General features: G+C 38.0%; 1 protein-coding gene across 1 annotated transcript; it reads left to right on the top strand.

Annotated features, from left to right (window-relative positions):
- The first annotated feature begins 14997 nt into the window (after positions 1-14997).
- On the top strand, positions 14998-17392 carry ptmab (prothymosin alpha b). The gene is made up of 5 exons (XM_061979177.1): positions 14998-15161; positions 16340-16405; positions 16475-16559; positions 16639-16724; positions 16800-17392. The coding sequence occupies exons 1-5, from the start codon at positions 15117-15119 to the stop codon at positions 16842-16844; spliced, it is 327 nt and encodes a 108-aa protein (XP_061835161.1). The 5' UTR covers positions 14998-15116; the 3' UTR covers positions 16845-17392.
- The last annotated feature ends 8191 nt before the right edge of the window (positions 17393-25583 follow it).

The raw sequence follows: 25583 nt of genomic DNA, 5'->3' as shown, positions 1-25583 counted from the left end.
CACCTTATTGTAGTGAAACTTGCCAAGGGACATGTAACCAAATATTAACATTGCTGTATGTATACTTTTGACCTAACAAATTTGGTCACATTTTCCGTAGACTCATAATAAATTCATAAATGTAATCTTAATCTCCTTATATGCAAATATAATGACAATAAAGTCCATTCTATTCTATTCTTCTATTCAATAAAGAACCAAACTTCATGAATGTTTTTTGTGACCAACAAGTATGTGCTCCAATCACTATTTTTATTTTTATTTTTTAATATATATATATATATATATATATATATATATATATATATATATATATATATATATATATATATATATATATATATATATAGTTTATATATATATATATATATATATATATATATATATATATATATATATATATATATATATATATATATATATATATATGTCTTAATAAGGTTATCCAAAAAATAGTGCTCGATACCGTAGTAGAGCGCAATATATGTATGTGTGGGAAAAAAATCACAAGACTATTTCATCTCTACAGGCCTGTTTCATGAGGGGGGTACCCTCAATCGTCAGGAGATTTTAATGGGAGCATTCGCATACCATGGTTTATATAGGGCACAGAGTGGGTGGGTACAGGCTGGCCTAGGGGCGTGGTGATTGGCTCATGTGTTACCTAGGAGGTGTTTCCGTCTATGGCGGCATGTTGTTACAATTTCGCTGCGCTTGTTGAGGGATGACAGGTCTGGACGGTAAATAATAAACAGTTTCTCTTTCAAGCATAGGTTGCATCTTTTATTACCACTATTGTAAGGTGTGCTGGATGCAAGAATTTGCCATGTTATTGAATATTCAACATTATTGTCTTTGAGGTCCCAAATGTGTTTGCTGAGTTCTGTGGTATTTCGCAGGTTTTTGTTCCCGAAAGAAGCCTTGTGATTGTTCCATCTGGTTTTGAATTCACCCTCGGTTAATCCTACATATGTGTCGGATGTGTTAATGTCCTTGCGTATTACCTTAGATTGGTAGACAACTGATGTTTGTAAGCACCCCCCGTTGAGGGGGCAATCAGGTTTCTTTCGACAGTTACATGCTTTGTTGGTTTTGGAGTCGCTCTGACTGGGGGTCGACGGCTCATTTGCAATTGTTTTGTTGTGGTTTGAGATGATTTGTCGTATATTGTTCATGCAGCTGTAGCTCAATTTAATGTTGTTCTTGTTGAATACTTTTCTTAGGTTGTTGTCTTTGGGAAAGTGTTTGTCAATCAGATTGAGGAATTTGTGTCCAATGTTCGTTGAGACGTTTTTGCTGTATGGGGGGTTGTACCAGATGATGCCGTTTCGTTTTCTGTTCTTTTTTGGCTGGTTTCCTGGCGTGGGTTCATAGGTGAGGGTGAAATTGTATCCGCTTTCATCAAGGGCTTTTTGGTACGGGGGGGTTGCTTGGTCAAATTCAGCTTTGCTAGATGACAGCATCGATAGCCTTTTATTGAGCAGCGAGAATACCAAGAAGGGCATATGCCAAATTTTCAAAGAGAACGGCCTACGGATCACGATTGAAGCCAACAAGCAAACCGTCAACTTCCTTGACGTCACTTTCAACCTGAGAAATAACAGCTACCAACCATTCACGAAACCCAACACAACACTCCAATACGTGCACCATGACAGCAACCACCCACCCACCACCACGAGAAGAATACCTACCGGAATCAATAAAAGGCTGTCGATGCTGTCATCTAGCAAAGCTGAATTTGACCAAGCAACCCCCCCGTACCAAAAAGCCCTTGATGAAAGCGGATACAATTTCACCCTCACCTATGAACCCACGCCAGGAAACCAGCCAAAAAAGAACAGAAAACGAAACGGCATCATCTGGTACAACCCCCCATACAGCAAAAACGTCTCAACGAACATTGGACACAAATTCCTCAATCTGATTGACAAACACTTTCCCAAAGACAACAACCTAAGAAAAGTATTCAACAAGAACAACATTAAATTGAGCTACAGCTGCATGAACAATATACGACAAATCATCTCAAACCACAACAAAACAATTGCAAATGAGCCGTCGACCCCCAGTCAGAGCGACTCCAAAACCAACAAAGCATGTAACTGTCGAAAGAAACCTGATTGCCCCCTCAACGGGGGGTGCTTACAAACATCAGTTGTCTACCAATCTAAGGTAATACGCAAGGACATTAACACATTCGACACATATGTAGGATTAACCGAGGGTGAATTCAAAACCAGATGGAACAATCACAAGGCTTCTTTCAGGAACAAAAACCTGCGAAATACCACAGAACTCAGCAAACACATTTGGGACCTCAAAGACAATAATGTTGAATATTCAATAACATGGCAAATTCTTGCATCCAGCACACCTTACAATAGTGGTAATAAAAGATGCAACCTATGCTTGAAAGAGAAACTGTTTATTATTTACCGTCCAGACCTGTCATCCCTCAACAAGCGCAGCGAAATTGTAACAACATGCCGCCATAGACGGAAACACCTCCTAGGTAACACATGAGCCAATCACCACGCCCCTAGGCCAGCCTGTACCCACCCACTCTGTGCCCTATATAAACCATGGTATGCGAATGCTCCCATTAAAATCTCCTGACGATTGAGGGTACCCCCCTCATGAAACAGGCCTGTAGAGATGAAATAGTCTTGTGATTTTTTTCCGACACATACATATATATATATATATATGTCTTAATAAGGTTATCCAAAAAATAGTGCTCGATACCGTAGTAGAGCGCAATATATGTATGTGTGGGGAAAAAAAATCACAAGACTATTTCATCTCTACAGGCCTGTTTCATGAGGGGGGTACCCTCAATCGTCAGGAGAAATCTCCTGACGATTGAGGGTACTCCCCTCATGAAACAGGCCTGTAGAGATGAAATAGTCTTGTGATTTTTTTTCCCCACACATACATATATATATATATATATATATATATATATATATATATATATATATATATATATATAGTTTATATATATATATATATAGTTTATATATATATATATATAGTTTATATATATATATATATATATATATATATATATATATATATATATATATAGTTTATATATATATATATATATATATATATATATATATATATATATATATATATATATATATATATATATATATATATATATATATAGTTATATATATATAGTTATATATATATATATATTTTTTTTTTTATATATATATATATATATATATATATATATATATATATATATATATATATATATATACAGGTAAAAGCCAGTAAATTAGAATATTTTGAAAAACTTGATTTATTTCAGTAATTGCATTCAAAAGGTGTAACTTGTACATTATATTTATTCATTGCACACAGACTGATGCATTCAAATGTTTATTTCATTTAATTTTGATGATTTGAAGTGGCAACAAATGAAAATCCAAAATTCCATGTGTCACAAAATTAGAATATTACTTAAGGCTAATACAAAAAAGGGATTTTTAGAAATGTTGGCCAACTGAAAAGTATGAAAATGAAAAATATGAGCATGTACAATACTCAATACTTGGTTGGAGCTCCTTTTGCCTCAATTACTGCGTTAATGCGGCGTGGCATGGAGTCGATGAGTTTCTGGCACTGCTCAGGTGTTATGAGAGCCCAGGTTGCTCTGATAGTGGCCTTCAACTCTTCTGCGTTTTTGGGTCTGGCATTCTGCATTTTCCTTTTCACAATACCCCACAGATTTTCTATGGGGCTAAGGTCAGGGGAGTTGGCGGGCCAATTTAGAACAGAAATACCATGGTCCGTAAACCAGGCACGGGTAGATTTTGCGCTGTGTGCAGGCGCCAAGTCCTGTTGGAACTTGAAATCTCCATCTCCATAGAGCAGGTCAGCAGCAGGAAGCATGAAGTGCTCTAAAACTTGCTGGTAGATGGCTGCGTTGACCCTGGATCTCAGGAAACAGAGTGGACCGACACCAGCAGATGACATGGCACCCCAAACCATCACCCAACCATGCAAATTTTGCATTTCCTTTGGAAATCGAGGTCCCAGAGTCTGGAGGAAGACAGGAGAGGCACAGGATCCACGTTGCCTGAAGTCTAGTGTAAAGTTTCCACCATCAGTGATGGTTTGGGGTGCCATGTCATCTGCTGGTGTCGGTCCACTCTGTTTCCTGAGATCCAGGGTCAACGCAGTCGTCTACCAGCAAGTTTTAGAGCACTTCATGCTTCCTGCTGCTGACCTGCTCTATGACTTGGCGCCTGCACAGCGCAAAATCTACCCGTGCCTGGTTTACGGACCATGGTATTTCTGTTCTAAATTGGCCCGCCAACTCCCCTGACCTTAGCCCCATAGAAAATCTGTGGGGTATTGTGAAAATGAAGATGCAGAATGCCAGACCCAAAAACGCAGAAGAGTTGAAGGCCACTATCAGAGCAACCTGGGCTCTCATAACACCTGAGCAGTGCCAGAAACTCATCGACTCCATGCCACGCCGCATTAACGCAGTAATTGAGGCAAAAGGAGCTCCAACCAAGTATTGAGTATTGTACATGCTCATATTTTTCATTTTCATACTTTTCAGTTGGCCAACATTTCTAAAAATCCCTTTTTTGTATTAGCCTTAAGTAATATTCTAATTTTGTGACACACGGAATTTTGGATTTTCATTTGTTGCCACTTCAAATCATCAAAATTAAATGAAATAAACATTTGAATGCATCAGTCTGTGTGCAATGAATAAATATAATGTACAAGTTACACCTTTTGAATGCAATTACTGAAATAAATCAAGTTTTTCAAAATATTCAAATTTACTGGCTTTTACCTGTATATATATATATATATATATATATATATATATATATATATATATATATATATATATATATATATATATATATATATATATATATATATATATATATATATATATATATATATATATATATATATATATATGGGACGGCGTGGCGTAGTGGGAGAGTGGCCGTGCGCAACCCGAGGGTCCCTGGTTCAATCCCCACCTAGTACCAACCTCCTCATGTCCGTTGTGTCCTGAGCAAGACACTTCACCCTTGCTCCTGATGGCTGCTGGTTAGCGCCTTGCATGGCAGCTCCCGCCATCAGTGTGTGAATGTGTGTGTGAATGGGTAAATGTGGAAGTAGTGTCAAAGCGCTTTCAGTACCTTGAAGGTAGAAAAGCGCTATACAAGTACAACCCATTTATCATTTATCATTTATATATCAGGGGTGCTCATTACGTCGATCGCGAGCTACCGGTCGATCTCGGAGGGTGTGTCAGTCAATCACCAGCCAGCCATTAAAAAAATAGTCCTAAAAATGAGCGATCATAAATCTTCACTACGACGTCACTTTCGTCACTTGATTGACATTCACGGCACCCGAGGGTCTTCTGAGATGACGCTGGCTGCTGCCAGGTCATTAAAATTACCGACAGGAAGGCGAGAAACACTTTATTTCAACAGACTCTGGCGCCGTACCTGTCGTCAAAACTCCAAAGACCGACTGCACAGTTGCACAATAAAAGCGCTGCTTCATCCTGCCTGCGCTACCAAAATAAGAGTCTCAGAAAGCTCGCGTGCACAAGCTAGCAAGCTACGGAGTTTGCAAACAATGTATTTCTTGTAAAGTGTATACAAAGGAGTACGGAAGCTGGATAAATAAGATGCCAAAAACCAACCACTTTCATGTGGTATTGGACAGAAAGGAGGACTTTTTTTCTCCTCCATTCGAAAATGCGGACCTTATCAGCACCACTGTCTGATTCCAATCAATGCAAGTCATCACAATCAGGTAATACACCAACTTATATTCTTGTCTTCATGAAAGAAAGGAATCTATATGTGTTAAACATGCTTGTATTATCTCTAAACACTTTTAACTTATTAACAATATTAACTATATGTGTTAAACATGCTTGTATTATCTTTAAACACCTTTAACTTATTACCAATATCAACTATAAGTGTTAAACATGCTTGTATTATCTTTAAACACCTTTAACTTGTTAACAATATTAACTATGTGTTAAACATTCTTGTATTATCATTAAACACCTTTAATGTATTAACAATATTAACTATATGTGTTAAACATGCTTGCATTATCACTAAACATCTTTAACTTGTTAACAATAGTAACTATATGTGTTAAACATGTTTGCATTATCTTTAAACACCTTTAACTTATTAACAATATTAACTATATGTATTAAACATACTTGTATTATCATTAAACACCTTTAATTTATTAACAATATTAACTATATGTATTAAACATACTTGTATTTTCATTAAACACCTTTAATTTATTAACAATATTAACTATATGTGTTAAACATTTTTGTATTATCATTAAACACCTTTAACTTGTTAACAATATTAACTATATGTATTAAACATACTTGTATTTTCATTAAACACCTTTAATTTATTAACAATATTAACTATATGTGTTAAACATGCTTGCATTATCATTAAACACCTTTAACTTGTTAACAAAAACATATGTTTCATAAATAAGTAAATATAAATTATATATATGAATGAGGTAGATCCCCACGACTTGATCAATTGAAAAGTAGCTCGCCTGCAGAAAAAGTGTGAGCACCCCTGCCTTAGGGTATTTCCGAAGATTGACATCACGTTAGTAACGTTTCTGTACTCTGACCATGTTATCTGATCAGTCAGACTGGAAATACGCAAAATAAAAAATAAAAAAGTATACATTATAATTCATGCATCTCTCACCGGGTAGTAGACAAATGTGGCCATGGTCTGACAGGCTGGTCGACTTTCACATCCTTGCGAGATGGCGAAAAAGACCCCAAAAGACGCTTCCTTGCAGGAAATGTTTTTTTACCCTCCATGACGATCGCAAATTATTCTTCATCTAAACAGGAGTATATGAGCGTCCCGCCGGTCGGCATACCAGCCAAAATGGAAAAATTACAGTAGATGTTAGTTTTATTATGGTTTAATATGTTTAGTTTGTATATTTAGCACTTAGCAATGCTGCGGATGCTATAGGTCACCATGAAACGGCATCCATCACTCGGCTTCTAAAACTTGTTGCTCATCCTCTTTGTGTTTGGGCTCAAAAATATAAGGTCCTGGATCATAATTTTTCCAAAAGTAATCATTTTTGGCTGTCACAAAGTCTGCTTGATTACCATTGTTGTTGATGGGGAAGGGCTCTGTGGTTCCTAGCGTGACATCAAGCGATTACATGACGGATTTCCTCGTTATCTCTCAAAATGTCTCGGGGACGACTGTGTTTAAAGCGCCCCCTTTATCTGTAGTTTTGAAGCCCTATTACTTCCATATTGCGCTTCACGCACCCTCTTTATAAACCAGTAGAAATTAAGTTTTTTGCCATTCTTCCTTTCCACACTCTTTTTGCTTGTATGCACTTTGAATGTGCAGTTTGACATACTCAACATCAGCGGCTCAGTATGTCACTGCTGCATGCAGATTAAAAAAAAAGTACCGGTACTTTTCAAAGGCAGTATTTATTAGTACCGGTCTACTGTACAACCATAATATATATATATATGTATATATATATATATATATATATATATATATATATATATATATATATATATATATATATAACACCCTTAATATACAGTACAGGCCAACAGTTTGAACACACCTTCTCATTTCAATGCGTTTCCTTCATTTTCATGACTATTTACATTGTAAATTGTCACTGAAGGCATCAAAACTATGACACCTGTGAAGTGAAAACCATTTCAGGTGACTACCTCTAGAAGCTTATCGAGAGAATGCCAAGAGTGTGCAAAGCAGTAATCAGAGCAAAGGGTGGCTATTTTGAAGGAACTAGAATATAAAACATGTTTTCAGCTATTTCACCTTTTTTTGTTAAGTACATAACTCCACATGTGTTCATTCATAGTTTCGATGCCTTCAGGGACAATCTACAATGTAAATAGTCATGAAAATAAAGAAAACGTATTGAATGAGAAGGTGTGTCCAAACTTTTGGCCTGTACTGTATATATAATATATAATGTAATGTTATAGTATATAATAAAAGTACAGTAACCAACATTTTAAGAGTATATTTACCTGCTAAATAAAGTTCCCCGACCCAGCCATACAGTATATGTTCTCTCGCCAATGACAAACTCCGTCCAAGGTGTGCGGAAGCATGTATGTCTCCTCATCCCTGTTGATGGTGTTGGACCCTCGCTTTCTAATTTCCATAGCCTCCTCGATCCATCTCTTCTATTTTTATTTATTTCTCATGAAATAACTTTTCCTTGGTAGCCAAATGCCTGTTGTGTGTCACACTTCAAAGTTTTGTTGCTACTTTAAAATATTGTGTTGTGTCGATTGATTGATTGATTGATTGAAACTTTTATTAGTAGATTGCACAGTACAGTACATATTCCGTACAATTGACCACTAAATGGTAACACCCGAATAAGTTTTTCAACTTGTTTAAGTCGGGGTCCTCTTAAATTGATTCATGATACAGATATATACTATTAGATATATACTATCATCATAATACAGTCATCACACAAGATAATCATCAGAGTATATACATTGAATTATTTACTTTATTTACAATCCGGGGTGTTGGATGTGGAGGGGGGGGGGTGTTTAGGTTTGGTTGTTATCATCAAGTAGTGGACAGAGAGAGAGAGAGAGAGATCAGAAAGTATAAGAAAAAGTATCTACATTTGATTATTTACATTGTATTTGTTGTGGCTTTTGCAATCGTGCTGTAGCGGAAAGTTGTTGTGTTGTAATTAATTATATTGTCTTGTGGCGTTTGGGTTTGTTGCAAGCTTTCTGAGCCACCATAGTTTTCCGCCAGTACAGTATTTAACACCTAATGTCTTTATTTTTAAAAGTGTTAAACTTCATAAGCAATTTGCCATTCTTAAATCAATTATTTTCCTTTTTGTAGTATTAATAAAATCCACCAATTTCCTTTTAAAACAATCTTGGATTGATACCTGTCTTCAGGAAGGCAAACTTGCAGAGCACAGATCGATTATACTTGAAATTTAGAAACATAAATCGACCTATTGATACATCGATCAATCGGTACACCCCTATTATACGGTATATACCTGTGGTGGGGGCGTGGTTATGGGCGTGGCTCCAATTGCATCATTGACTAATTTGCATAATTTGGTATGGTTATATGATTTTCTTTCAAAAGGCTCCAAAAATGTATACCGTATTTTTCGGAGTATAAGTCGCACCTGCCGAAAATGCATAATAAAGAAGGAAAAAAACATATATAAGTCGCACTGGAGTATAAGTCGCATTTTTGGGGGAAATTTATTTGATAAAACCCAACACCAAGAATTGACATTTGAAAGGCAATTTAAAATAAATAAAGAATAGTGAACAACAGGCTGAATAAGTGTACGTTATATGAGTCATAAATAACCAACTGAGAACATGCCTGGTATGTTAACGTAACATATTATGATGAGAGTCATTCAAATAACTATAACATATAAAACATGCTATACGTTTACCAAACAATCTGTCACTCCTAATCGCTAAATCCCATGAAATCTTATACGTCTAGTCTCTTACGTGAATGAGCTAAATAATATTATTCGATATTTTACGGTAATGTGTTAATAATTTCACACATAAGTCACTCCTGAGTATAAGTCGCTCCCCCGGCCAAACTATGAAAAAAAATGCGACTTATAGTCCAAAAAATACGGTACATACATTTAAAACAAACCTGTTTTTATTAATTAGTATTCAAATATTTGTTTTATAGTTTCGCCATATTTTTTGCTTTTTTTGTACATTGTACTTTGTTGAGATTTTTTTCAAGTGTTTACAGACATTTAATGACTTGTTTTAATTGAAAACAACTAGCAATAAATTCTTTTTCTGGTGTTATTATAAAATGTACTCGTGTATAGAGACTCTATTTCTTTCCCTCGATGTCCTTGACTAAAGAGGCTGAAGTGAGCATGACATCATACTTGCTTCGCATTGTTACTCTAGTTCAGTGGTTCTTAACCTTGTTGGAGGTACCGAACCCCACCAGTTTCATATGCGCATTCACCGAACCCTTCTTTGGTGAAAAATAAAATGTTTGGTTTTTTTTCAAATTCAAGACAAAGTTATTTGTTTTTTTTTACTGGTGCACAAAATGAACCGTGCATGAACATCACCTTGTTCAAAGAACAAAACCAACACAGTGCATGAACTCACAACAAATTACACACATGCAAATCAGATGGAAAATTAGAGGGAACATCGTTTGGGGGTATTCATAATACGCCGATAGGGAGAAGTTTTTATTTACACGATGAGTCGGTGTGTCTTGACCTCCGCGGCAGAGGCTCCGCCGAACCCCTGAGGCCAACTCACCGAACCCTTAGGATTCGATCGAACCCAGGTTAAGAACCATTGCTCTAGTTCAACTGTCTCTTTTTAAAAGCCGCCACTGTCTGCCTAATATTTGCACATTTTGAAGATGACTGTCAGCGCGGGTATATCTGCAATATATATAACAATCACTGGCGTCCGTTTTGTTTACATCCGGTATCGGTACCATGGTTTTCGGTGATCAAAGTCTTTTTTCTGTGGTCAAGTTTTAGATACATCACTTGTCAAAAGTGCACAAATAATAGGCTATATATATATCAATTCATAATGTAACGACCAGCTAATGTTAATGTTTTATGTCCGTGTGGTTTGGATTTGATGTCATTTTTCCCAAACATCATCCGTGCCTGAAAGGTGATTGGCGGAGAATGAAGAAGTGTTGTTGTGTGGCAGGCGGGGAAGCGAAGACTCAAGGACACAAAATTGTTTTCATGGGCGGTAAAACCTGACGGAATTGTGCCCTTGTTTGTTATCATAAGATTGGCAATAAAATTTAAAAATAGTGTCAGACTTTGCGTGATTTTTTCTGGGGGCTACAATATAATATATTACTTTAATTAATTTTCAAGTACCGGTAGAAAAAAACCAACCTTATTTTCAAGGTGTGGCGGTAATAATATATATGTATAGGATATGTGGTAGAAAATGGATGGATGGATATATATATACAGTATATACATACGAATATATTTATTGCGATTAATCAGTTTGTTCGCAATTAACTCAAAATTAATCACAATATCGTAAAAAAAAAAAAAAAAAAATTTCATCATGATAAGTGTTCCCCAGACAGTTTTTTTTTTTTTTTTTTTTTTTTTTCTCACTGGGACGGCGTGGCGCAGTGGAAGAGTGGCCGTGCGCGACCCGAGGGTCCCTGGTTCAATCCCCACCTAGTACCAACCTCGTCATGTCCGTTGTGTCCTGAGCAAGACACTTCACCCTTGCTCCTGATGGGTGCTGGTTAGCGCCTTGCATGGCAGCTCCCTCCATCAGTGTGTGAATGTGTGTGTGAATGGGTAAATGTGGAAGTAGTGTCAAAGCGCTTTGAGTACCTTGAAGGTAGAAAAGCGCTATACAAGTACAACCCATTTACCATTTACCCTGACTGGACAGCAAGTTTGCTTTAATCAAATGTTTTAAGCAATATGTTTTTAAACAGCTCAACACAAAATGGACATAAACACATTTTTAATGACAATTAAAACAGTCGCAGATACATACACACACAAAAAATATATACACGCATACAAACATCCTTCCATCTTTTTTCTACCGCTTGTGCCTTTCGGGGTCACAGGGGGGTGTCGCCTATCTCAGCTGCATTCGGGCGGTAGGCGGGACAGGCACACAGACACATATACCGGTGTATATATATATATATATATATATATATATATATATATATATATATATATATATATATATATATATATATATATACACACACACACACACATATTAGAGCTGTCGAATTCAACAACTTAATTCATGTTATCAATCACAAAAAAATATTGCATTAATCATATATAGTTGCAGATTAATCACTTCATATATTTTGCGCAACATCCTCCTGTATCTTAACCGTGGCTGGTTCCCTGAAGGTCGGCGTGGGTTGCTAAATAGTTAGTGATCAAGTCGATGCATACGTCAGTGTAAAGATGATTAACTCTGACAGGTGTGTGCATATATATATATATATATATATATATATATATATATATATATATATATACACGCATACATACAATAATATATACATCCAAAAATATTAATATTTTTTCGCAAATAATAGCATTTTGTTTAAAATGTACTCAAAATTAATCTGGATTAATCACAGATACATTTCTGCTGTATGAGCACTTGTATTCAGAGGAGAGGAGCTACACTTCTGTGTTTAGATGCCAGTTTCACGCATTAATTAAAAATAAAAAAAATGTTAAGATCATGGTTTGATTGTCAAAGATGTTTGGTAACGTTATCTGTGACATTTTTACCTGAATAAATATTTCTGATATCCTGTACATTACGTGTTGTACAAGTTAATTGTTTTCAAATCACTGCATGACTGCATTACAGTTAACCCGTTATCATTGCGTTAACTTTGACAGCCCTAATATATATACAATGTAACATATACATGTTATGTACACACCCAATGTAACATATACACTATACATGTACACACAATGTAACATGTACACTATACATATATATATATGTATACACAACACCATATAGTCTATAACAGTGGTTTTCAAATGGGGGTACGCGTACCCCTGGGGGTACTTGAAGGTATGCCAAGGGGTACGTGAGATTTTTTTAAATATTCTAAAAATAGCAACATTTCAAAAATCCTTTATAAATATAAATAAAAACCTATCTTTTTTTCCAAATAGCTCAAGAAAGACCACTACAAATGAGCAATATTTTGCACTGTTATACAATTTAATAAATCAGAAACTGATGACATATAGTGCCGTATTTTACTTCTTTATCTCTTTTTTTTCAACCAGAAATGCTTTGCTCTGATTAGGGGGTACTTGAATTAAAAAAAAAATGGCACAGGGGGTACATCACTGAAAAAAGGTTGAGAACCACTGGTCTATAATATATACAATACTCTATATACATACACACAATGTAACATATACACTATACAGTCACATATACACACCATATACTGTATAATACAATACTGTACTGTATATACAGTACACCCACAATGTAGCATTCACATTACATTTTATTACGTTACATTGTGCCCATAGAGTGTGTGGTTGTGTGTGCGCGTGTAGTGTATATATATATACATATATATATATATATATATATATATATATATCCATCCATCCATCCATATATATATATATATATATATATATATATATATATATATATATATATATATATGTGTGTGTGTGTGTGTGTGTGTGTGTGTGTGTGTGTGTGTATATACAGTATGTATGGGCACAATGTAACATATGTGCACACAATGTATGTTGTGTAACAGCATCATTAGGTAGCATAGCCAATGAAGTGGTCACTGTGTCGAGCAAATGATTTAGTAAAATGGATGTGAGTGTGAATGTTGTCTGTCTATCTGTGTTAATTGGCCCTGCGATGAGGTGGCGACTTGTCCAGGGTGTACCCCGCCTTCCGCCCGATTGTAGCTGAGATAGGCTCCAGCGCCCCCCGCGACCCCAAAGGGAATAAGCGGTAGAAAATGGATGGATGGAAATAATAAATAAATCATTTTTGCTCTTAGATCATTGCAGGAACAGGAAGTGGTGCTAAAGGATATTTGAAAAAAAGGGAAAAGTGAAACGTGACACTCAGTTCATTCCAGGTGATCCAGAGCCACAGTTTACAGCACATTGGCGGAAACAGGTTCAAATTGATCGACTTTAGCGACAGCCAATCAGTGTTCGTAAAAGGACAAAGGGGCGTTCACGTTGATCGCTCCACCAATAGGAGTCGCCGTGAGCGGCCGACTGCGTCATCAAGCTAGAATGTGAATGTGGGTGTTTGTTCGCAGTCTGCCCCATCCCCCACTACAGCGAGTAATGGCGGCTGCGAGTTTGCAGCTTTGTCCTTCTCATGTTCTGCTTGTAAAAATCCATATTTCTTAAAGTCGGTAAGGAGAAATCCGTGTTTGCCCTTGTGTGTCAAAACAATGTGTCAGTTCACGAGCACACGACTTGTTCGGCACTTGTCTCGTCGCATGTGTGTCATGTCGCACCACCGGTCCTCCCTCCACTTGTCTTTAACAAAGGAGGAAACGAGGCCAGTGTCGTACACCCTTCAATGAGCGCGTCTCGTCACTCTCACCGTGTGTTGTACTTTTTTCCACTCACTTAAAATCGCGCGTGCTTTCGGCAAACATCGACCACGGTGCACAGATGTGTTTGTTATTGAAGGAAAGATGAACGTGACAAGTGCGCCATTCGGAGACGAGTGAGATAGTTTTCAAGATGGCTACCGGGAGGGGCGGGGCTATGATTACACTTGGTGGCAGTGTTCCACTTTCGTCTTCGACGACGTTTTATAAATGTTGCATTCAAGCGGCAATAGAAGATGAGTTAAAGTGATTAACATGACCTGATAGTTCTTAAACGACCTGACATGGTGACGTTTTTCTTTGTTTATACCAAACTCGGCTTATTTCCCTCCACCTCGGAAGGCGGGTCTAGTGGGCTGTAGCTGCCGCCTGAGTCGACCAGACGAGCATCAATCAATCAAATCGTGACATATGTCATGCCCGCTTTTAGTTTTTCCGATATATTTACTGCGTAACTCGACAACTTTTTTTTTTTTACCGGCATCCTGCATTGGGAGATGTTCACGCGGTGAAGTAGTGGTCCATTTATCGCGGGCCATACGGTCACGCTGACATTTTTTGGAGCTAAAAGCGGGACAGCAGCAGCGGCTGGAGGAGGGGGCGTGGCCTCCGGGTTAGTAATTCTCGCCATTGTTCCACTCCGATGCGCGGAGAGAACACCTCTGCTGCGCCGACAGCCAATCAGCTGCAGCCAAGCGCCGCTGCGCCCCGCCCACCAGCCTATATTAACGCGCGGCCGTGAGCAACTTCGGCCATTGGCACAATAACAGTGATCGTCTTCGTAGGAAGGAATTATTTTATTCCACATTTCTTTTCTATCGTCCTTTAATTTAGTCACCCGAAACAATGGCAGACACAAAAGTTGAATCCGGCTCGGACATCTCGGCCAAGGTAAGACTAATTTCTTCTTGTTTTCTATCCTCCCCTCACTTAAAAAAAGCTCATTTTAAGCAATAAATAAAAAAAAGCCCCTTTTATCGATCCGGTCGGAATATTCCGCACCAGCTGGCGGATTAAAGTGTGACAAATGATATTATTCCAGCATCGTTGCTGCTTCCAGATATCGCAGAATCAAGCGGGTCTCATTGTCTGCGCGGCTTCTTTGTTTATACAAGCGGCTTGTTTCTCCTCGTCCGAACCGGCGCGTCCGAGCCGGAACGCGAGAACCGGAGTCGCCGCTTACTCATTTTTGGCGGCGTTCGGCTCAAGACAGAATGTCCACTAACGCCGAGCGCCAATTGGGTCCGAGTCAAATCCCACTCAGCAGCAGACCAGCGTTCCGGTGCCCGGGGGTGTTCGACGCCGCGGCTGTTTGCGTTTGATCGCGAAAGGAACCGGTTTGTTTGCCGTGACCGGAGGCTCGGCGCTCGTTCTGGTCGATCCGTGCACTTAACAAGCTCGACAGCTTCCGCTTTCCCCCCCCCTTTACGGCGCGTGTGCGTGTTGGTGGCGCGCGCGCGCCTCTGGAGGAAAGTTTCTTTTTTAGAAACCCTCCTGTGTGTGCGTGGAGGTGTGATGTGCGTGCGTTGCCTTCAGCCTGTAGACGTTTACATTACATGCAGAGTTGATATACTTAACTAATACTATGCATAATATTATCGATTTGACTGTAATTTGCACCACTTGCAAGTAATCTCCGTAATGTAGTTTTCCGGCATGATGACCGCCATGTGTCTTCTTCTATTGTCCTCGTTACAAGCAGCCGCGTGCAACGCGCGCTCTCCCAGCCTCCTCCCAGCCCCCCACACCACCCCTCCCCCTCGCTGGGCGCCCTCCTGTGTAGTTTAAATGGAGTGTTGCATCATGGGTATTGCAGTCCATATCCCGGGCGTGTCTGGTGACATATGGCGACGTGCACTACAATACCCAAAAAGCCCTGGGGCCACACCACACACATATCAAATTACAACTCTTTGGAGAGAAAGGAGGGGCCAAAAAGGCTCTACCATTATGCATTGATGCTGCTAGCATAACATAATAGTGTGAATGTAAATATTGTTCTTCTAAAAAAATAAGTCAAAGTGTTGATGTTTTTTCATTTTATAAATCTAAACGTGTATTCCATTCAGGACTTGAAGGAGAAGAAGCTTGTGGAGGAGAAGGAGAATGGCAAAGATGCTGCCACCAATGGAAAAGTAAGATGATCTGCTCGCACGCACTAATGCGGCGCTAAATACTCACATCGAACTTGACTTGCGCTCCAGGAGAATGAGGAGAACGGCGAACCGGACATAGATGACGAGGAAGACGAGGAGGTGGACGAAGAGGACGAGGAAGATGACGCAGAAGGTGCCTGAGCATCTTTGAGGCGCCGCGGTCGACCACGAACCCGCATCAAGTCTCACTGTGGACATTCTCATTCCCACAGGCGACGAGGAAGACGAGGAGGATGACGACGACGAGCTGGAGGGCGGCACAAAGCGGGCGGCCGATGACGACGAAGACGACGACGAGGTGAGGCGGCGTTCTGGCGACTGCGAGGTCCCAAACGCAGATCGCCTTCTGAGCTCCTGCCTTCCTCCTTTTCAGGACGACGTCGAGACCAAGAAGCAGAAAACCGACGATGACGATTGAGGAGTTTCCTTCTGTCGTGTCCTGCGGACCACTTCCTGGTCCTTCACCTCAGGGGGAGGGGCTGGAGGACAAAGAATAAAATAAGCAACATGGTCATTTAGCAAGTAGAGTTCAACAGCATCAACAAATCAACCCAAACTAAATTCTCTCGAGGAACCCGACACCGCCCTGATGCAGAATTCCGGCTTCAACGATAGCGACTCCAGAGGAGAATTAGTTTGTATTTTTATTTACATTTTATATTTTTGTACATATTGTTCAGAGGAGGGTTTCTCTCTGAGACCAAATCGGTGCTTCTTCAACAGAATCTTTGACCATGTTACACCCAAAAAACACATAAAATCAATTCCGCCGTTGAACTCTTGACATTCCAGTAAATTTAATGTATGTACTTTAGCTGTACCATAACTACTTTGTTTGTATGGGAGGGAAGGCCAAACGAGTCCTTTTTTGTCAACAATTTGTTTTTGTTTTCTGACCGCCTGTTTTGATGTATGTGCGAAGTTTGTTGTTTGACAATAAACCTGACTTTTATTTTGTGAGTTTTACCTTGCTACTGTTTCCTGTTCACTGCAAGACTCCAAAACTGTGGGATGTTTAGGCAGTGAAGATGGTCATGAGGAGGTGTATGCTACTAACTCTTATGTACTTAAGTACTCTGTTCAGGGCTGCACCAACTGTAACAGCAAATGTGTTGGTGCTATACTGCCCCCACGTGGACAAGATCAGAGTAGCATTGTATTACCTCGGAAGACGTTTGGAATGATATCGTCCACATCTCAGACGGTTAGTCTTGAACTGAGTACTGGGAACGCTAAATATATCCGTGTTCAATCTTTAAATGATATTTGTAAAGTTGCAAAACACTTACAGGTAATGTTCACAGGTGATACAACACACATAACTTAATACCAAATAACAAGAATAAACAAATCAACATTTGGGGTGTGATATTTGATCAAATGAACTGAAAATCTCAAAGTCTTTACAAAGCACCAGAGGTGGGTAGAGTAGCCAGAAATTGTACTCAAGTAAGAGTACTGTTACTTTAGAGATTTATTACTCAAGTAAAAGTAATGAGTAGTCACCCAAATATTTACTTGAGTAAAAGTAAAAAGTATGTTGTGAAAAAACTACTCAAGTACTGAGTAACTGATGAGTAACATACACACACATATCATATATATATATATATATATATATATATATACACATACATTGATATATACAGTATATCATTTATATGTATTTATTTTGCAGTTTTTGTTTACATGTTAAAGGTGTTTTAATGAATATACATGCATGTTTAACACATTTCTTTCATGTTGACAAGAATATAAGTTGGTGTATTACCTGATTCTGATGACTTGCATTGATTGTAATCAGACAGCAGTGCTTAACGTCCACGTTTTCAAATGCAGGAGAAAAAAAGTTCCTCCTTTCTGTCTAATACCACATGAAAGTGGTTGGTTTTTGGTATCTTATTTGTCCAGCTTCCATTTTCGTTTTCACACACTTTACAAGAAATACATTGGCGGCAAATTCCGTAGCTTGCTAGCTTGTTTGCGCTGGCTTTCGGAGACTCTTATTTTGAAAGCGCAGGCGCGATGGAGCGGCACTTTTATTGTGAAGACAGGAACTGTGCAGTCAGTCTTTAGGCTTGTGACGGGATGTACGTTTGAAATAAAAAAGTGTCTTTTTTCCTTCACACTTTTGATTGATTGATTGAAACTTGTATTAGTAGATTGCACAGTACAGTACATATTCCGTACAATTGACCACTAAATGGTAACACCCCAATAAGTTTTTCAACTTGTTTAAGTCAGGTCATGTGACCGCCTGGCTCTGTTTGATTGGTCTAACGTCACCAGTGACTGCATCTGATTGGTGGAACGGAGTGAAACGTCACCAGTAACGCAGGCACTTTGAAGGTCTGTCTGACAGACCAAAACAAACAAAGCGTGCATTAACAGATCGATAACAATTAGTAGCGAGTAGCGAGCTGAATGTAGATAAAAGTAGCGGAGTAAAAGTAGCGTTTCTTCTCTATAAATATACTCAAGTAAAAGTAAAAGTAAGTTGCATTAAAACTACTCTTAGAAGTACAATTTATCCCAAAAGTTACTCAAGTAGATGTAACGGAGTAAATGTAGCGCGTTACTACCCACCTCTGCAAAGCACCAATAAGAAGTAGAACCATGATAAACATTTTGAACCTGTTGATAATCTTCAATTATCTTACTATATGAAATGCAACTTACTTCACTATTCATTTATTTTGAAAAGTTATTTATGGAGTATTTTGTGAACAAATTGAGGACGGGAAGTGAACTAAAGTGTTAGGAACTGCTATGTAATGGAAAAAATAAGCTCTGCTTCGTCCTACTCCTTTTCGAAAATGTTAAGAGTAACTGGAAATCGTGATGTACCATGTAATTGTATGCATGTTCGAAATAAACTCAAACCATAAACCATATGTTCTAAAGCACAGGTGTCAAACTCAAGGTCCGGGGGCCAAATCTGGCCCGCCACATTGTTTTTTGTGGCCCGTGAAAGCCTGGAAATAATATCCATTAATAAAAGGCTTAATCTTTTCTTACTAAATATATTTGTTCTTTCCCTTTTGCCATTATAAATAATGTAGTGCATGCAATTGCATATCTTTTAAAATTCCAAAATTAGCAAAATGAGGTGGTTCAGGCATCTGGTCAGGATGCCACCCGAACGCCTCCCTAGGGAGGTGTTTAGGGCACGTCCGACCGGTAGGAGGCCACGGGGAAGACCCAGGACACGTTGGGAAGACTATGTCTCCCGGCTGGCCTGGGAACGCCTCGGGATCCCCCGGGAAGAGCTGGACGAAGTGCCTGTGGAGAGGGAAGCCCAGACTTCCCTGCTTAGGCTGCTGCCCCCGCGACCCAACCTCGGCTAAGCGGAAGAAGATGGATGGATGGATCAAAATATGTATTACAAAAATATTTTTTGTTAAAAAAAAAAGGATAAATATCAGATTCACTTATGATTTCAAAACAAATTATCAATCAAATTGTAGACTGTAAAATTGACAATAGATTTTACGGTTAAATTCCGCCTACTGAGTTTTTTACTGTAAAATCAACTTTGGTACTGTTTTTTTCTATACACAGTAAGACCATAAAACATTAAAAAACAATCCAAAAAAACATTAAAACAACAAGAATTTACCGCTAAAACAGTGGTATTGTAATTCCATTCTATTTATTCAATGTTTTATATGCTGTACAAAATCCATTACTTTTACTGTAAAATTCTGGTGACTGAGCTGCCAGTTTTTAAAGTAAAATAAATAAAAAAATGTAAAAAAAAATATATTGTTAATGTATTATATATACATGTATACATGTATATTCATATATTACTCATTGTTAAAAGCGGCCCTCTAAGGGCAACCATAACTGCGATGTGGCCCTCAATGAAAACGAGTTTGACACCCCTGTTCTAAAGCATAGATTTTCAACAAATGTCTCTGGTTAAAAGTGTGTGCTTACTGCCACTAGAGTGCACCAGAGGGCCAAGTTATCTTTAGTCAAAAGTGTAAACGTGATTTGAGTCTTGTACAGCTCCATTATAGTCGATGCTGAAGAATCAAAGCATGCAGGGGTCATTTTAATGTTTAATTTGATTAAAACCAATATACAGATTTTTTTTTTTACCTTTAGGACTCCTCTCAAGTTTGGTCCCAGGGACCCAGAAGGGTCTCAGTCATATATATACTTATATATATCCATCCATCCATTTTCTACCGCTTATTCCCTTTGGGGTCGCGGGGGGCGCTGGAGCCTATCTCAGCTACAATCGGGCGGAAGGCGGGGTACACCCTGTATATACATATATATATATATATATATATATATATATATATATATATATATATATATATATATATATATATATATATATTATATATATATTTTTTAAAGTCATAAATATATATATATTTTTTAATTCAACACTTACATCTCTAGAAACACCCCAAGCAGGCTTGAATCCAGGACCTTCATATTGTGAGGCACACGCACTAACCCCTGTTCCGCCGTGATGCCCTCATCTATATGAATTTTTTTGAAAATTCTTAAATTGTCTGTAACAATCTGACAGCCCTTAAAATCTACCAGCATTTCAAACTGATCAGTATGTTACAACTGTTATAAAGCCCGTCATTGTCAACATTTGGTAGTTTTAGTTACATATAAATGCAAATTAGATATCAGTACAGGTTGAACCATTACAATTACTGTAGGTCATTGTACAAGCCAGAAGCCTAACGATTTTGAGGAATATTTTCACTCAAAACGTATATAATATGCGTCTGGACCAGTTTGTGATAGATATTCCCCATATATATATTTTTTATTTTATTTTTTAAAAGATTTTTTATTTTTATAAAAGTCATAAATATAAAAAAAAAATTTAATTCAACACTTACATCTCTAGATTAACTGCAGACCTATGTGTTGACATAAGGTTATTATTATAATTTATTTATCCATATTTTATGCACTTTTTTCCAAAACCCTGACTCCTGTTATGGCAAAAACCCTAAATATGCAATACCCCCCGCCCCCCCCACACACAAAAATTTAAATTGAAAGTGGAACATTTGATGTGAGCTTGTGAGGTAACCGAAGCCTTAAATAGGTCAATAATTCATAACCAATGATTTTAATAATATTTTTTAGAGCAATGACAGTTTTTAAAAAATGGACTGCACTCATAAAACTATTCAAATTAAGTAATACAATTTTTATTTTTCCTTTTCACACTTAAGTTCAACTTCAAATCCCTTTTATGTTTTTGTTTGTTTTAAATGTTTTTGTATGTTTTATGCTGTTTTTGTCACAAAAAACGGTTTTATATGGCAAACACACCAAATATGCAATATTTTCCCAATTTGTATTTTTACTTTCAACACTTAAGTTCAACTTCAGATCCATTATACGTATGTACGGGGGACGGCGTGGCGCAGTGGAAGAGTGGCCGTGCGCGACCCGAGGGTCCCTGGTTCAATCCCCACCTAGTACCAACCTCGTCATGTCCGTTGTGTCCTGAGCAAGACACTTCACCCTTGCTCCTGATGGGTGCTGGTTAGCGCCTTGCATGGCAGCTCCCTCCATCAGTGTGTGAATGTGTGTGTGAATGGGTAAATGTGGAAGTAGTGTCAAAGCGCTTTGAGTACCTTGAAGGTAGAAAAGCGCTATACAAGTACAACCCATTTATCATTCATATATGTTTTTTTAATGCTCTTTTTGTCACAAAAACAAGTTTTTATATGGCAAACACACAAAATATGCAATATTTTCCCAAAAAATATTTCAAAGTGGAATTTTTGATATGAAATAATTGGAGCTTTGAATAGATCAATTCATAACAACATTGATTTTTTTCATAATCATTTTTTGAGCAATGACAGCTTTTAAAAAAAACAGTCTGCAAAGCAGCTTGGTGTATTTAGTGTCAACACTACAACTTGTTATCATTATATTTCCCCTGTTTGCCCTTTTCCCCACTTTTTATGTTTTAAAAAAAATGTATTTTTAGATTGTGCCGCACGGGCCGTTAAAAAATTAGTTGCTAGCTGCAACCCACACGTTGGACCCACCTGATCTATGATGTTTGGTTCTACTTGGTGCCACAGTGACCTCATGTAGCACGGTGACTGGCCCGTGACATCACATCCTGTACAGCCTTTCCTGCGTGAAAAAGCTGCCAGTGGAGGCGCGTCAAAGAGAGACAGCAGCAAAATGTGAGCGAGTGAAAGTGTGTGTGTGTTAATCCTCTTGATCCCGCTGACAGCAGTTTGTTGCCAAAGTACCAAAATCCAACCAATTGGACCGACGGTGGTTTGAAACACCTCGGACCCACATAATGACAGGCAGGAAACAGTGGCTGGGATGGAGGTGTTTTGTTTTCCTTTGTTCGCCATGACAACGACTTTGTTGTCGGCCACACGGACAGAGGGCGCGCTTGTTACATACGCACACACGCACGTGAGGAGCTAGCAGTGAATACACACACGCTAGGTCAGCTGCTGAGGTCAAAGGTCGCAGCCCGTACCGAGCCGTCCCAGCGTCATTCACCCGTATACAGAACAAGGTGGTCTTCTAGTACTACTGTGAGTCAAACGTGCAGGATTTATCATTCTGTCAACATGTGATTAGAGCAGCACAGCATGTTCACCATCTTGTCACTAAGCTCCACACACATATTTACATGCAATATTTGAGTCACATCAACATGTTCTCTGAGACCACATTATCTAAAATAAACTTCATGCAAAAAAAATAGCGCAGGCATTTCTTTTGAAAAGCTATTCAATGTGTGAATGTGAGTGTGAATGTTGTTTGTCTATCTGTGTTGGCCCTGTGATGAGGTGGCGACTTGCCCAGGGTGTACAACGCCTTCCACCCGAATGCAGCTGAGATAGGCTCCAGCACCCCCAGTGACCCCAATAGGGACATGCGGTAGAAAATGGATGGATGGGTATTCATTGACACTTCCAGTAACAGCAGGATGACCTGTAACTGAGTCCACCTGAGCTATACCCCCAAGCCAAATACTTCTCTCTGAGGACAAGTGGCCTAAATAACAGTGTTGGGAGAATTACTTTAAAAAAGTATTTAGTTACAGTTACTAGTTCTTTAAAAAAAAAAAATCTGATTGCCCGTTTCCCCAAAAAAGTAATCGGGTTAGTAAATAACCTGCTCAGTGCTCCCCTCACCTCCCAGAAGGTGAGGGTGATGGGTCAAATGCAGAGGATAATCTCACCACACCTCGTGTGTGTGTGACAATCATTGGTACTTTAACTTTAACAGCTTTATTCATATGATTACTACTTTGGCTTTTTCAAAGGGGAAGCTCAGCTTGCAGCGCTTGACTTCTTTTTCCACCTGTGTGCCATTGAAAATGATCTAGTGTTGTACCGAGCCACCATGGCATTATGATAAACATTCATTAAAGATGAGATCTAAAAATAAAAATAAATACCAGTGTTGGGAGAAATTACTTTTAAAAAGTTATAGTTACTAGTTCTTTAAAAAAAAAAAAAAAAAAATCTGATTGCCTGTGTCTCAAAAAAAGTAACATAGCATTATTCGTATGATTACTAATTCAAGGACAAGTAACCGAGTATTTCTACTGTATTTGCAATCCCAGAACAAGTAACAGAACTAAAACAGAAACGTTTTAGGAAAAATAAAGCTGTGAAAAAACTTTTGAGTTCTAACTCCTTAACTGTGATTTGCTTTTTCTTTGGCTTTTTTTTAAAGGGAAGCTCAGCTCGCCGCGCTTGACTTCTTTTTCCACTTGTGTGCCATTGAAAAGGATCTATAGTGTTGTACCGAGCCACCATGGCATTATGATAAACATTCATTAAAGATAAGATCTAAAAATAAAAATAAATAACAGTGTGGGGAGAAATTACTTTTAAAAAGTAATTAGTTATAGTTACTAGTTCTTTAAAAAAAAAAAAAACCTGATTGCCTGTGTCTACAAAAAAGTAACACAGCATTATTCGTATGATTACTAATTCAAGGACAAGTAACCGAGTATTTCTACTGTATTTGCAATCCCAGAACAAGTAACAGAACTAAAACAGAAACGTTTTAGGAAAAATAAAGTTGTGAAAAAACTTTTGAGTTCTAACTCCTTAACTGTGATTTCATTCATTCATTTCATTCATTTTTTTTAAATTTATCTCCTTCATTGATGTGCATCTTTGATCGATAGACAATTATACCTCAATTATTAAATTATACATTTACACATCAATGCCTGAGAAGGAGCAGGATAAAGAAAAATCTTATATTTTCCTGCCCCCTTCAACATAATACGTATAGTCTTACTTAATGGATATTATATAAACCAACAATTACATCCAAATATAATGAAAACAAACAAAAAAGACACAAAAGTGCAAAACACAATTGCACAAAACCGCACGCACAAGAATCACTTTACTTACCACTGTAATTACCAGACTACAATACTCTTCATTCAATGACTGTAAATAATGTAAAAACAAGAGTATAAAGAAGTCATACTGTTCCATTACCTCTGTTCATACTACTGTCACTACTCAACTGCCAAAAGAACTGTAGACACCTTAATATTTATTACTTCCTACACTGTATATACAGTGTATACTGTATATCAGGGGTCCCCAAACTTTTTGACTCGGGGGCCGCATTGGGTTAAAAAAATTTGGCCGGGGGCCGGGCTGTATATATATATATATATATATATATATATATATATATATATATATATATATATATATATATATACATATATACATTGTCTTTATAATCCGTTTTGTCATTTAACATCAATCAACATTGATGTTCATCAACATTTAACATTGTCACGTTATCGATGGGAAAATTCATTTTTAGACAGTATGATTGGCCTGAGCGGCTAGGAGACACCAAGAGTAACAAGCGGTAGAAAATGAATTAGAAAGGAAAGATAAAAAAAATTAAAAAAAATTAAAATAAATTTTTTTTTTTTTTTTACTTGGGACTTCCCGTGGGCTGGATTTTGGATGCTGGGGGGCCGGATCCGGCCCGCGGGCCGTAGTTTGGGGACCCCTGCTGTATATACTGTTATACTATTTGACATTGTACTGGTACTGTATGTGACTACTGCACTTTTACTTGTACTGATACTTCTACCATAATTACTGCATACTTGCCAACACTCCCGAAT

Source organism: Nerophis lumbriciformis, linkage group LG19 (assembly GCF_033978685.3).
Source record: "Nerophis lumbriciformis linkage group LG19, RoL_Nlum_v2.1, whole genome shotgun sequence".
Taxonomy (NCBI): domain Eukaryota; kingdom Metazoa; phylum Chordata; class Actinopteri; order Syngnathiformes; family Syngnathidae; genus Nerophis; species Nerophis lumbriciformis.
This window is presented reverse-complemented; position numbering and strand designations above follow the sequence as displayed.